The sequence below is a fragment of the Antechinus flavipes genome, chromosome 5 (assembly GCF_016432865.1).
Source record: "Antechinus flavipes isolate AdamAnt ecotype Samford, QLD, Australia chromosome 5, AdamAnt_v2, whole genome shotgun sequence".
In the NCBI taxonomy this organism is placed as follows: domain Eukaryota; kingdom Metazoa; phylum Chordata; class Mammalia; order Dasyuromorphia; family Dasyuridae; genus Antechinus; species Antechinus flavipes.
Window position 1 is genome coordinate 10,664,208 of NC_067402.1, and position 14,997 is coordinate 10,679,204.

General features: G+C 47.3%; 1 protein-coding gene across 1 annotated transcript; it reads right to left on the reverse strand.

Moving 5' to 3' along the window:
* Positions 1–702: 702 nt before the first annotated feature.
* On the reverse strand, positions 703–4,799 carry POLR1F (RNA polymerase I subunit F). Its single transcript, XM_052001084.1, has 4 exons — positions 4,567–4,799; positions 3,851–3,992; positions 3,160–3,368; positions 703–2,176 (listed from the first exon to the last, which is right to left on the reverse strand). The coding sequence occupies exons 1-4, from the start codon at positions 4,767–4,769 to the stop codon at positions 1,681–1,683; spliced, it is 1,050 nt and encodes a 349-aa protein (XP_051857044.1). The 5' UTR covers positions 4,770–4,799; the 3' UTR covers positions 703–1,680.
* Between the last annotated feature and the right edge of the window lie 10,198 nt (positions 4,800–14,997).

The following is a 14,997-nucleotide window of genomic DNA, read 5'->3' on the forward strand; positions in this document are numbered from 1 at the left end:
ACCAGCTGCTTGTCCAAATGTTCTTGTGACCAGACCAAACCAACTTGCAAACCAAAATAACTATTTCCCAGATGATCTGTAAATTCTTTGAATGAAGGAGCTCAGCAGGGAAAACAGTTACTTCTAGTTCCTAAGCTGGTAAAGTAGAAAGTAATAGTCAAATTCAGGTCCTCAGATCAAAGGCATGTGAAACTCCTCTATTTGTATCAGGAAAAAAGTCAACTGAAGAAAATATGGAAATCAGATTTCTAATTCAAAGGATTTAATTCAATGGACTTTAATAATCAAAGAAATGGCCACCATTCTGTGTAGCTCATTGGGTCCTTGTCTATGTACACCTGACCACGGCAGAGGAGTCAAGCTCCTTCTGGTGACTATGGCTATGCTGACTCTTTCCTTGTCTTCCCTAAATCCATTTTTCCTCAAAACCTAAAATACAAAAGGGCATTGGATTAAGATGAGCTGCCAGTCATCAACCTCTGTGAAAATGCAACTGAAGATAATGATGAACTTTTTTCTCACATTAACTCTCAGGAATCATAATTATGTTTTTAAAAATCAAATACAAAAATAAAATTCTGCTATGAAAATTATACTAACTGCTTCTCACTTTTATTTGTTGATACTGTCTGGTTAGATAGTAACAGAATTTTAAACACACAAACTCCCAATGAAATTTACGGTACAAAAAAAAGAGCTAAGTTAAATAAAATAATATCTTTTTTATTTCACATACCATTTAAAAGGCACTTTAGTAATACTGAGATTTGTAAACCTATATATACATTTTATATATACCCCAAAGCAGAGCACTTAGCTTTTTATTAGAATGTACACACATACCTTAATTTTCACAAGAAATTCCCTCCTACTTCAGAAAAATTGCACACAAATTAAACTTCTTTAAATGAAAACCTGTTTTAAAAATATGACAATGAAAAATAATCCTATGATCAATCTTTTCACAAAAACGAATACTCTAGAAATCTAGTCTTACCCCATTCTATCTGCCTGTCAAGTTTTCTTAATGCAAAGCCTAACTTGAGGACCATAGCTAGGGCAGCACAGAGGCACAGTGGTTAAGAGCGCTGGGCCTGGGATTGGGAAGACCTGAGTTTAAAGCTAGCCTCAGACAAGAAGCCCTGAATTCAAATCCAACCTGGCTCAGACTAGCTGATCCTATACAAGTCTCTTGGCTTCTCAGAGCTTAGTTTCCCCCTTCCCTCTCAGGATTACTGTGAGGGCCACATGTGATTGCTGCACGGCCTGGTGTATTAAGAAATGGGAGCTATTGATGTGCCCAGAGATGAGGGCAATCCTGAGTGACGTTAAATTCCCTCTAGATTATGAGGGGGGATGCCAGCTCCTTGACCGGCCCGCCACTGCGGGGCTCCTGAGAAGACAGGCTTGTGCCTTCCCTGGCTCCTGCCAAGTTGTTCAAAGGAAGGAGGGGAAGGCGGTCTTCCCTTGGCAGACACCGAAGCCTCCAAAAGAGAGTTCTTATTCTCCTCGCCTCGAAGGCCCCTTGGGCTTGGGGAGAGCCCGGACATGACCCTTGGGCCCCACTCCTCTGGGCAGAAGTAACCCTTGACTTGAAGCCATTCCCATGGAGCCATTTCCTTCCTCCCGCCAGGCCAGAGGGCACGTCTGCCCTGATCTTCTCCAGGCCCCACAGGGACCTCACTCCTTTTCCTTCTTCTTCTTCTTCTTTGGCCTCGGCTCTTCTTCCGGGGCCGCGGCACCCTCAGGCTCGTCACTGGGCCTTTTCCTCTTCTTTTTCTTTTTCTGGTGGTCACTCTGGTAGCCGCTCGAGTCGCTGGCTTGGCACTGAGGGTCAAGCTCCAGCGGCTCCTGCTTCTCTCGATGGTGCTTCTTCTTCTTCTTCTTCGTCCGAGGCTCCTGCTCCTCACACAGTCCCTTCTCAGCCTCCTGGGCAGGGGTGCCAGTCTCCACTGCCCCAGCCTCGTCCAAAGGCGCAGCCTCGTCCAAAGGCGCAGCCTCGTCTGAAGGCGCAGCCTCGTCTGAAGGCACAGTGGCCGGCAGGTCACCCCAGGCCGAGCAGGACTTCTTCAGCCCCTTCTTGCTCTTCTTTGGCTTTTCTCCTTCTGCTCCAGGTTCAGCCTCGCTGCTCACGTCCCCAGAACCTTTGGGAAGTGCAGAGCCGGCGCGGGGTAAACTGTGAAAAACAGGACAGGGGTCAGTAAGCACTGGAAGGTGTCCCTGAGCATCCAGATTAGTCCCAGGCACAGAGTGTGGCACCCACCAATGGCCTCCCCCATAACCAGCCACCCACTTCCCCTCAGGTGGCAGCCTGAGACCCTCCAGGTTCCCAGCTCCCATGAAGTGCCCAGGAAAGCTCCACGTTTGGAAGACATTATTATGATCACTGGAGAGAAGGTGTGAAGATGAAATAAAGCATGAAATAAAGGGAGAGACATAGGACTGCTCTGATCTAACCACCCACACGTCCAGTATGTCCGATTCCCCTTCTTTCTGATCCTCCATTCTAATTCAGAGCCTTCATTTTCCCAGGAGGAAGAGGCCTTTCTTAGTGGATAGAGGCACCAGGAAGGAAGGGCTCCATGTTCAGCCAGACCAGGATTCAAACTTGCTCTGGAGCTCATGACCAGGGACTTCTCAGGCCCATCACCAAGAACATGGACGATCCAGGTTGATTCCTGCACTAGCAACACGTTTTCTGCAGAGACCAAGGACCTGGCTTTCTGGCTCCGGACAAGTCTGAAGACCACGTAGAGCAGGAAAGCCCCAGGGCTCTGTTCTGTGGGATTGCAGTGGCCCCTGTTCACGCTGCTCTGACCAGGAACAGGCCACAAACACTTTCAAGAGTCTTTCCTCCAACTACAAGTCACCCTATAATTCAAAGCTAAAATTCCTGGTCACTGCAGGGAGCACGTCTTGGCCAAGAACCTCTAGAGCCAAGAGAATGTGGGGTCAAATCCTGGCTCTCTCCCCTTTACAGGACCTCAGGCTAGGCCCAGGGGGTTTCCCAGATGCAAATTAAAGGTCTGACCTGGAGATGATCAGAAGCTAAATGACAGCCACCAATGTTCTCTTCCGGTTTATAAAACAGACTTTTAGTCAGAAGGAAAAACTAGCTGTAAAAAGAGAAGGGACTGAAAAGCCCCCGCCAGCACCCACCTGCTGAGCAGCAGCAGGCCCCGGATGCAGAACACTCCGGCGGCGTCAGAGTCCAGGCGGGACACCTCGAATTCCAGCTCGTCCCCCACGTTGAAATGCAGGCCTTGCCACTGCTCCGCGGCCATGTGCTCCGGCTTGGGGATGGAAGCGTTGAAGCAGCCGTGCACCAAGCAGCCCAGGTGGCTGGGGGCCACTTTGTTGACCTTGCCCTGGGGACGAGAGGCCGTGAGACAGAGCAATCGCAGCCACCACCCCGGGACCCTCACTCCCAACAACCCAACCGACGCCCCCCTCCCCCAATGGCAGCACGTGGGACGCACTCACGGGGACAGGTAACTCATGATCAAAGTCCCCCGCCCAGAGAGCTGGGGCGGTGGGGGCGCGTACAGGGCCTGCCAGCGCAGCGGGATACACAGAACGCACGCAGCCGTTCTCCCCAGTCGGAGACTTCGAACGGCCAGCGAGCAAACCCCGGGGCCAGCCCTCTAGGGCAGAAGCTGACTGACCCCAGCGCCCAGACTTCGGAGCCTGCGCCAGGGGTCTCCCTCCTCCCGGGGGAAACTGCCCCTGCCCCCACCCTGAGGGCCGGCCCCCACGTGGGCCTATTTCCTCTTCTGCAAGACTGGGGGAGGGGCGGTAACGCAAACTCCCACAGGCGACAGGCGCTACCTCCGAACCCGCCCGCGCCTACCAGGAGCTTCTGGCCCCTCTCGGGGCAGAAAATGACGAAGTCGGCCTCGATGTTCAGATGGATGTGGCCCTGGTCATCGTAGATGTCGCCCAGCTCGCCCACGATCCGCAGGTTGTCATAGGCTACGGGGACGCCCCGCAGGCTGTGGGAGAAGACAGGAATCAGAGGCCCGCGGGTGGAGGAAGGACTTACCTCTAAACTGCCCCCCTCACCCCCCGCGGAGACCCCTCCTCCAATTACTCCCCTCCGCCACGGAGACCCCTCCTCCAATTACTCCCCTCCGCCGCGGAGACCCCTCCTCCAATTACTCCCCTCCGCCACGGAGACCCCTCCTCCAATTACTCCCCTCCACCGCGGAGACCCCTCCTCCAATTACTCCCCTCCGCCGCGGAGACCCCTCCTCCAATTACTCCCCTCCGCCGCGGAGACCCCTCCTCCAATTGCTCCCCTCCGCCGCGGAGACCCCTCCTCCAATTACTCCCCGCCGCCGCGGAGACCCCTCCTCCAATTACTCCCCGCCGCCGCGGAGACCCCTCCTCCAATTGCTCCCCTCCGCCGCGGAGACCCCTCCTCCAATTACTCCCCTCCGCCGCGGAGACCCCTCCTCCAATTGCTCCCCTCCGCCGCGGAGACCCCTCCTCCAATTGCTCCCCTCCGCCCGATGACTCCGCCCCGCCCCCGGGCTGCACCCTTTGGCCCAGTATACGCGGCCCCACCTCTCCGAGTAGCGCAGCAGCTCCTGGTCCAGCTGCTGCCGGAGGCCGCTCCGCTTGCGGTCCAGGAAGCGCGGCGACAGAGCCACGTGCCGCCGGTGCGGACCCACGCTCAGGCACGAGCCCGGCTTCACAAGAGCGCAGGCCGCCGCGAAGGTGGGCAGCTGGAGGCCGGAACCGGGGCCCGGAGCCGCAGAAGTCGCCATGCGCCTGCCGATTCCCCACCAGCTCCTCAGCCTCTGCAGGGCCCGGCGCGGCTCGCTGACGTCATAACCGGCGCCGCGCGTACGTGAACGTCAGCGTGACCCTCCGAAGCCCGCCCCTCGCTGATGCGTCACGAGGAGCCGCAGGAGCGCGGTGGCGTGACGGGTGTGCTGCCGCCAGGGGACGCCCCCGTATAGCGGATCCCAGGACAAATACAGCGCATGCGCGAGAAAGTGCCGGCGCCTCTTCCCTCTCCCTTTTCCTCCTCCTTTTTGGTCTCACGTGCGCTGGCTGGAGGGCCTTGTAGAACGGGGCGGGGCAGGAGGAAGGCTCCTCCTCCGGGAGGCTGCGGGAGTGACGCGCCCCCTGCCGACCGCAGTCCGTGCCCGCAGCCGTGGGTGCCGCCTGCCCCGAGGCTCTTTCAGGATTTTGTCCAGACCCGGAGGAGCCGTTTCTTCCTCCTGCTCATTTTACAGAGGAGGAAACTGAGGCCAGCAGGGTGAAGTGACGGGCCCCAAATCCCGCAGCCAGGCGGCTCTGGGCGCAATTTGAACTCTGGTGCTCCTGAGCATGGTCCCAGCCCCCTCTGCCGCTCTGAGAAGCCGAGGGGTCCCTTGGTCTCTTGGAGTTCCAGCATTCTCTTGTCCGATCGCATGAATTTGGGAATAAGTGACCACCAAGCACCTGCCCAGATCTATATTTATTAACTTTTCTGCAGGAAGGAAGCTGGGGGTGAAGAAGATGGAGTTCTAGACCTGAGTCAGGAAAGACCCGAGTTCTGTGGGGTCCAGAGTTGTCTCACTGAGGCGCTGTGAGTGAGCAAGTGAACTTAGCATCAGCAGTTTGCAGCTCTGAAGTCTGACATCAGCATTTACAATGACTACCCCTCTGCAATCAGAGAAACTGATCGATGCTGGTTGGAATAAAATAAGGCTTCGATAGCATCAGGCTTCTCTTGATCTTCCGCCCATTTCACACCTTGTGATCCTGGCAAGCCGAAGTCGCCTCATCTCTGAAACAGGGCGAAATGGGACAGTATCGACATCTTAGGCTTGTTGGGAAGATACGGTGAAGTATTTGCAAAGTGTTCAGCAAACCCTAAGTAACTACGGAATCGATCGTTATTCTTATAATTATTCACAACAGAGTGCTTTAGAGTCTCTAATTTAATCAGGCAGGTGTGTAGTTCGTGAACATGTCGCCAGATGGCGCACATTAGCTTTCAATGGGTGATCCCCCAAAGATCTCTTTTTACAAATTCCTTGGACAGGAGATTGGTCAAGAAAGGGAAGCAAACAACCTCACCAGTCATGATCTTTTAAAAATATTGCAGCTTCTTTCAAAAGAATTTAGGATTTTCAGGTCCCCAAACCCCACAAACTGCCCAAATTAGACGGACAACTAAACTGCTTCATTACGAAAGCACTCCCCACCATCTCTCAAACCCTTATGTTTTATTAAATTTTCAAAATAAACAAGCTTGACTGGGGCATTCCACAGCAGGGAGATCCTCAATAAATTAAGCAACATTTTATTGAATGTAACAGATCTGACTCTTTGCAGGCCAAACCTGCAGGGATTTATAAGAAACAGAACTGGATAGCGGATATATGGAAGAATGGGGGGAGAAACTGGGTTTGGATTTTAACCCCAACTCCAGTATTTGCTCCCCATGGAACCCTAGTACATTAGCACTTTCCTGGGAATCAGTTTACTCAAGAGATATTTGGATTAGATGACATTTGCCGTTTCTTCTCTCTTTATTGTTGACTTTCAAAATTTTGGCCAAGGATCTCTGAGGGTCCCCAAGACTCTTTCAGAGGGACTGCCTTGTCAAAACTATTTCCTTATCAATACCAAGATGTTTGACTTTCTAATATGATAAATATCAATACATACATTATATATATACATAAACTATGCTTTTGATTGGAGGAAAGGTTCTTCAATAGTTTTTAAGCGAGTAAAGGGGTTCTGAGACTAAGGAGTTTGAGAAAATTTGATCTAGAACTAGGATCCTCTGACTTCTGTCACTAATTTGCTAGGAAATCACTTGACCTCCCTGGAACTTACTTTCCTCATCTATAAAAAGAAGACAATGGATAAAATGGAATTCTATGTGACTAGATTACTGCTCTCTCCCCTCCCAGCAAAGTCCAGTGGCTCCTCATTATTTCTGGGACCAAATATAAATCCTATTTGGCCATCAAGCCCTTCACAGGCTGGCCTTCCCCTGGCAGCCTCCTTGGACCTTGCTCGTCATCAGGAACTCTGCTTAGTTAGTCCGTGGCTGTGTGTGATTCGATTCTATTTTATTGGGGACCAGATATGGCAATATTGCAATACTGTGGTGTTCCTCTATTTGTCATTTATTGCCCAGGCGGAATCCAGATCTTCGTCTAATGTCTCAAGATGCTTATTTGTTGTGGTATTTCTGTTTTGATTTATAGATAGCCGAGGTTGGAGCCAGGACTTTTTAAGTGTTTGTCTAAAGGAAACCGCTCACATCTCTCAGCACCATCCATCTCTGGTAGCAGCTCTTTAGTGAAGAAGATTTATTGACACCCCCCCACACACACACACCATAGGATAGTCATGTAGTGTTTCAATGTTCCATTCACATGATTGGAGATTCCCTGGAATAGATCTACTCTGGGAAGCTGGGCACGGGCTGAAGGAAGACAGGAAGTCCCAAGCAGACAGACTTCCAGGGTTTAAAGTCCCATTCCTATCAAATGTGGGGTCTCTTTCTGAATGAGGAGGATGAGAACTCTATTTCTTATAGGACGTCCTTTTTGCCGTCCCTGCATCCCCTTGGAATTGCTACATGTGAATTTTATGAATCTTTGCCTTGAGATGGAAATTTCTTCTCTTCTTCTAGGAAATTTGGCCAATGCAATTGTCATGGGGCCCTGCTTGGTCAGCTCTGGAAATACCCAATTCCCTGGTATCTGTTGGAGCTCCCTGTAAAACAGAATTAGCAAAGGGTTTCCTTTGATTTTAGGAAGATGACTTCAAGTCCTTTTAAAATGAGGAAACAAACTCCTTCTAATTGCAAAATTTACACGGGGACAGAGTGATCTTTGGCATTCTCTATTTCAGTGAATGCAGTGTGAAAGGCTGAGGGTGTGCTGGGGGTTGGGGGTAGAGCCTTTCCTGAGTTCTAATTCTGTTGCTGGAACTCAGATCTAGTCTCAGTAGTTGTATGACCCTGCACAAGTCACTTAATTTCTACTTGCTTCAGTTTCCTCATCTTTAAAATGGGGGTGAGAATAGCAGCTACAGGGAAGGAAGGGGAATAGGGATAGAAATGATGATTGGAGGCAAGGTGAAGGAGTGTGACAAGGACCTCAATAAGCAATTAAATCTGGATGGAGTAAACCTGGAAGGAGAGTTTGCTGAGTGCTTGTAGAAGGAAGGGGGTGGAATCTGGAAGTGCTAGTGGGAATAAGGAAGAGGCTTATTAGTCCAAACACAGAAGTTGTCATGAGAGAAGGAACATTCATATTAGGGAGAATAGCTGGGGGGGGGGGAAGAGTTCAGTTTTTAGAGCAGAGTCCCCTTTCCTTGATAGCAAAGAAGGAGGAAGAGATCTCTTCCTGTGAGAGAAAGGGGTCTCCTCTGAAGGGCACTTTATTCGCCATAGAATGGAGTCCCTTGGGGAGCGATGGAAAGAGAGCACAAGCAAGAGGAGGGTGTGTGGCCATGAAGAAGCAATGAGGAGTGACAAATAAGACAGTGTAGACAGACTTTGATTCCAAACCATAGGGATCAAGAGGCGAACACGGAGGGACAAGATCTCTGAGTTTTGCAGAGAACGGGGGAGCCTCCACTAAGGACACTTGGGGGGCGTTGGGTCAGCCACTACCTCCAATAGAGAATCATTCACCAATGTGAATCGAATGAGGCTGGGGACAGCAACGTCACTTACTGGTCAAACTGGCCACTGAACATAAGCTGAGAGGGGATTGGATGGATCACCTACCATGGAGATAATATAGTTTTTTCAATTCAAACAAGTTTTCTTTTTTCTTTCTTTTTCTTTTCTTTTTGCAAGACAGTAGGGGTTAACTTCCCAGGTCACACAGTGAATCAAACAAGAGATTGTCCCTATTTTTGAATGAGGAATGGAGAACAAATCTAGCATTTTACATTTTTTACTCTTTCCTTGGCTATTCTATTAGAGTGTTGTCTATTTCATTGAAGGCTCTTGCGGACTCAGACCCAGAGTATGTACAGGGATGGGGCTCAAGCCTCCTTGAATTTTTATTATCTGAAAAATCTCAGATTTAGAAGTTCTGAAGCTAAGGGGGAGCTGGGAGCCTTCAGAGTTTTCTGCTGATACATTTCTTTTCCTCTCACTTTAGGATTCAGTCCTGTGCTCTGGAAAGCCTGGAAGGAAGAAAAATCCCTCTTCAGCTGCGTCCTTCCCCCTTCAGCGTTCCACATCATTGCCTTCATTTGTTCAAAGGAGATTCGTTGTGCCATTTAAGCAGATAATCTTTGACCCCAAGGAGGCAGCCTCTTCCCACTGCCAGTCCTTCCTCAATAAGTCCCATAGCTAGCTTGTGGTTTGGCACATTGGCTTCCATGACTCTCTGAAAACTTGAGACCTTCTGTGGCATTAGTAGCACATTTCTGCTTTGAATAGATACAAGAGGACTCAGATGACTCCCAGGACTCCTTGCTTGGGAGATGGATTTTTTCCAAATACTTCATAAAGCCAAGTGCCGGTTAGCTCCAAACAGCTGTTGGACGGCGATGGCAATGGTGAACCCTGGCCACGGGGCCAGCCGGAGCGAACAGCTGGATTCCATTTATCACTACGCTCCCTCTCAGCTTTTAGTGTTTGCTGACTGGAGAGCGTGTAAATGTGGCCATTTTCCCCATTTACCGATAGGATGTAGTCCTGCTTCTCTATGCATATTATAGAGGATTCAGAGAAGCAGGTCCTTGGGAGACATGAAGAGGAGTTTCAGCAGCTCTGACTGGGTGCCTAGGAGGGATAAGGTCCTTCTTGGATCTTCACTGGGAAGTCTGAATGTCTCTCTGTGATTAATAAAGAAGCAAGAAAGAAAGAAGGAAAGGAAGAAGGAAAGGAAGGAAGGAAGGAAGGAAGGAAGGAAGGAAGGAAGGAAGGAAGGAAGGAAGGAAGGAAGAAGGAAAGAAAGGAAGGAAGGAAGGAAGGAAGGAAGGAAGGAAGAAGGAAAGAAAGGAAGGAAGGAAAGAAGAGGGTGAGGGAAAGAGAGAGAGAGCGACAGAGAGAGAAAGAAAGAAAAGAAAGAAACCTATAGAAAAGACAGACATGAAGAGACAAGTTGCCAGAGTGGCTTTAGTGCATTGTCATTTGGAGTAGGAAAGTCTCCATCTGAAACCAAACATGGCTGTGTTTATTATTTCTTTAAACAAATCCCTTTTTTTTTCTGGCCCTCAGTTTCTTTATCTGTAAAATGTTAGATCTGATCTAGATGATCTCAGACACGTTCATCTCTAATTCCCAGGATTCACTAATTCTACCCAAGCTTCTTGGCAATGTCTGATCGCAAATGTTCTATGTGTTTTGCCGGCCATTGACATTTCGAACAATTCCCATCCTATGTTTCTTCTCGTTTGGGGGCTGACAACCTGTGATTTATGGATTTGGAATAATTGGATTTCTTGGCTGCCATGCACTTTTGTGTAAGAAGTATTACATATGTTTCCAGGAAAGTGATTTAGAGGAAAAAAAATGAGTGAGAAAGTGCCAAGTTCTGAAATTTTATTTGCAAGCAAAGCTCCCACTTGTAAGACTCCAGTAACATTCTGAACATCGGTAATAAGACCTGCCCCTGAGGGGAGCGGTAGCACTGGAGCCCCTGTGCTAAATCTGTGCTTTTTCTAGAGGAAGCCCCATCTGCCCAGTGACCTGGGAGGCAGTGGGCTGCCACCTCCGTTGACCCAACATGTGAATTCACTTAATGTTCTTTACAAATAAAACCTGAGACATGTAGCAGAGATTTTCAGATCACAGCCTCTAAATCATGTAGGGTGATTTGTTCAGCATTTTAATTAGGCAAACTGTTTAGTGGTAGCTCCCATGGATCAACCAAGGGCTTCTGAAAAGACTCAAGCCACATGGGATATGTGATTTATTCACTTTACTGGACTTTATTAAAGTCATGGACTATGTGGGTTCCTCCTTGTTGATCCATTTTTGTAGTGAAAATCCACAGTTCAAGTTTGCATTGGGGTTTAAAAAAAAAACTCCAAACAAACAAAGAAAAAACCTTTGCCAAATTTCAAAGCTTATAGGTTTTTATCAACCCTTCCCATATTTACCATAAGGATATGATTTTGAGTGGATGAGACGATTTCAGTGGCACTTCATAAATCCTTATTGATTGAATGATCAGGCAATTTGGGGGGCATTTGTATTCTGCCAATGCATGAAGCCCAGAACTTCTTTAAGCCTGAGGAAGCGGGTCTTGAGACTTGGCAGATTATTTTACCCTTAAATAAATATCTTTCTGGCCAACCGAAGCCTGGTGCTCAGATGACAGACAAAGATTATCGTGGCACTATCTGGGTGTCCAGTTACATGAAGAATGAAGTAGCTGATGGAGGCAGGTCACGCTGCATTTGGCAGAAACAAAATGTGATCATGAAGTCAGAAGGCCATTGTATTGGTTTGACTCACAGACCTGGCTTTTGAGGAATCCCCCGCGAGGAGTTAGGTCCCAACAGCCATGGCCCAGGAATGGCCTTCGATCCTCGTCTTTCAAATGTTATTTATCAGGTGCCTTTGGCAGCAGGGGTGCTGACACTCAGGGCATGAACACAGACCCCCTGCCTCCACCCTAATCCACAGAATAGGTTGACATACTAAGGAAGCAGAGAAAGGTTGATGAGAGTTACTCTTGCTAAACATGTCCTTCATCCTCCTATAAATGCTGATGATATGCCTCTGGATTGAGCTCGGCTGGTCTTCTAGCAACAGACAACTAGACCATCATGAAAGGCACTGAGATTAAAGTCAGGAGGAGCTAAGAAGCTGATGAGTTGTGTGACTCTGGGTAAATCTACCTCTCTATGCCTCAGTTTCCTTATTTGTAAAATGAGAATTTGGTTTCTGGTCTCTAGTTTTCCTTCTCTTTCTAAATGCACTATTGTAGCTTGGTAGGATCTGATAGATCTTGTGAGCCATTGGAATAACCCTGAAAATGTGTCTTCAGGCCACCTGAGAAAGAAAACAAAGACTTTTGTGGAGTTCTGGTACCATTAATAATCCCAATGGACATTCGTTAGCTGCCCCTTTCCTATCGGCCACTGAATTCCACTGACACAGATAGTCAGATCTGTGCTTTAGGATTACCAGTTTTCCCTGCTCTGTGGATATTGAAGTGGAGAGGTAAGGAGCTATATTTTTAAATATAAAATCTTCTTTTCTTATTAAAACTAAATAAAAATTGAGAAATTGTCTTCAGGGAGACCAGCTAGGAAGTAGTTACTTTGGTCCATTTAAGAGAAGAGATGAAAACTTAGAATAAGAGACAAATGGAGGTCTGGAAAAAATATGGAGTCCTCATCCTGGTGATGGAGACAAAAGGAATATTTTTGGCAAGATTGGGAAACAGGGAGTGGAGCCTTGCTTTCCGCCTGCTGGATTTGAGATAATTAAGAAATGTAAGTGATAGGCAACTCAAGAGGGACAGTGACAGTTTGGGGAACAGATTCAGATGGAGAAAGCAGGTGTGATGCTCTTGTAAAAAGCTGTGATGGAGCTGTACTCACTGAAGCTGAAGGAAGTTAGGTGCAATCTGGCCTCCGATACTTCCCAGCTTTAGCACCCATGGCAACTCATGGAATCTCTCAAGCCTGTTTTCTTGCTAGTGAAATGGGGTTTGCTAACCCCTCTAGCACCTACTTCTTTGAGTTATTTTGAGGCTCAAAAGAGATATATAGTCTTCTTCCAACTCTTAGGAGATGTACTGGGTGTCCCCAGAGTCTTGATGCTCTTTTAGATTCTAAAGATTAAAAGCAAAACAATGACAACAAAAAGATCAAATACTGCATTAAATCTTTTGGGACACTGTGTGAGTGAATACTCTTTTCATGGTGACATTAGCTAAAGGATGACAAATCACAATTTGGGCAGAATAGCACAACTGGCATGACAGACTCTTCATGTCCTGCTCAGAAAAGTGACATTTTCAGGTAGCATTTCAACATAGTCTAAAGGACCCAGGACCTCCTTGCCAGGAAGACCTCAGTAGATGCAGGGCCAATGGGTGATGGAGGCTTTCGGCACGACCTTCTCAAGTCACACATGAGTTGGTCAGTTTAAGGCTGTCACAGGGAAGAAAAAACGATCACAGAGATGCTTAGCTAAAGGTTCCTCAGCTCTCAAACCTCCTTTCCACACAGCCTGCAGATTCCCCTACTTCCCTTTAGGGCTTTGCCTGGGACCCCACAATATGCTGGTCTCTTAGATTGGTATTATCTTCTGGCTGCCACATTTGGGGAGGACATTAATAACCTAGAAAAATTCCAGGGGAAAAGAATCAGAATGAAAAAGGCCTTGAAGAGCCATTCTCCAATGGATAAATGGTCAAAGGATATGAACAGACAATTTTCAGAGGATGAGATTGAAACTATTACCACTCATATGAAAGAGTGTTCCAAATCATTATTGATCAGAGAAATGCAAATTAAGACAACTCTGAGATACCACTACACACCTGTCAGATTGGCTAAGATGACAGGAAAAAATAATGATGAATGTTGGAGGGGATGCGGGAAAACTGGGACACTAATGCATTGTTGGTGGAGTTGTGAACGAATCCAACCATTCTGGAGAGCAATCTGGAATTATGCCCAAAAAATTATCAAATTGTGCATACCCTTTGATCCAGCAGTGTTTCTATTGGGCTTATATCCCAAAGAAATACTAAAGAAGGGAAAGGGACCTGTATGTGCCAAAATGTGTGTAGCAGCCCTATTTGTAGTGGCTAGAAACTGGAAAATGAATGGATGCCCATCCATTGGAGAATGGCTGGGTAAATTGTGGTATATGAATGTTATGGAATATTATTGTTCTGTAAGAAATGACCAGCAGGATGAATACAGAGAGGACTGGCGAGACTTACATGAACTGATGCTAAGTGAAATGAGCAGAACCAGGAGATCATTATACACTTCGACAACGATGTTGTATGAGGACATATTCTGATGGAAGTGGATTTCTTTGACAAAGAGACCTGAGTTTCAATTGATAAATGACGGACAAAAGCAGCTACACCCAAAGAAAGAACACTGGGAAACGAATGTGAACTATCTGCATTTTTGTTTTTCTTCCCGGGTTATTTATACCTTCTGAATCCAATTCTCCCTATGCAACAAGAGAACTGTTCGGTTCTGCAAACATATATTGTATCTAGGATATACTGCAACATATCCAACATATAAAGGACTGCTTGCCATCTAGGGGAGGGGGTGGAGGGAGGGAGGGGAAAAAAAATCGGAACAGAAACGAGTGTCAATATAAAGTAATTATTAAATAAAAAATTTAAATAAAAAAAAAAAAAAGAAAAAGGCCTTGAAGTCATGCCATAAGCAAATGAGAAAAGTCTCAGGAGGGCCCTCATAGTCCAGATTGAGTATTTGAAGGGCTGTCCTGTGCAAAGGGCAACACAGAGGGCAGCCCGAGAAGAAATGGGGGCAAGCTGCCAAGAGGAAAATTTAGGCTTGATGTCAGAAAAACCTTGCCAATAATAAATAAACATGTTCAGAAATAACTCTGATGATCTGAATCCCAAGGTCTTGTCTGCAGATCTTGTCTCTGTGTATCTTTATACAGAGTGTATCTCTGTGTACACTAGCTCTGTATCTTTGGCTAAGCTGCTCAACCATTCTGGACCTCCATTTTCTCAATCATAAAATGAGGGGATTAAACTAAATGGCTTCTGGGACTCTTTGGGCTCTGCAGAGATGATAAATGTATAAGGAAAAGAAGGGACAACATCTTATCACTCTAAGTTGAGGTAAGGTAACTGAGTGACATTTTGCATGTTCCCCATCTTTATATGTGCAAAGTGACATGAGTCACCTCTGTCAGATTCCTCTTCACAAAAGTAGCCACCAGTGTAGACAACATTTTGGTCTTGTATATAAGTAGTCTTCGAGGGTTTTTGAAACCCCCTCTAACTTTGAGGCCCTGAAGTTTCATCTTAGCTGTATTTTTGTAAGCAAGCA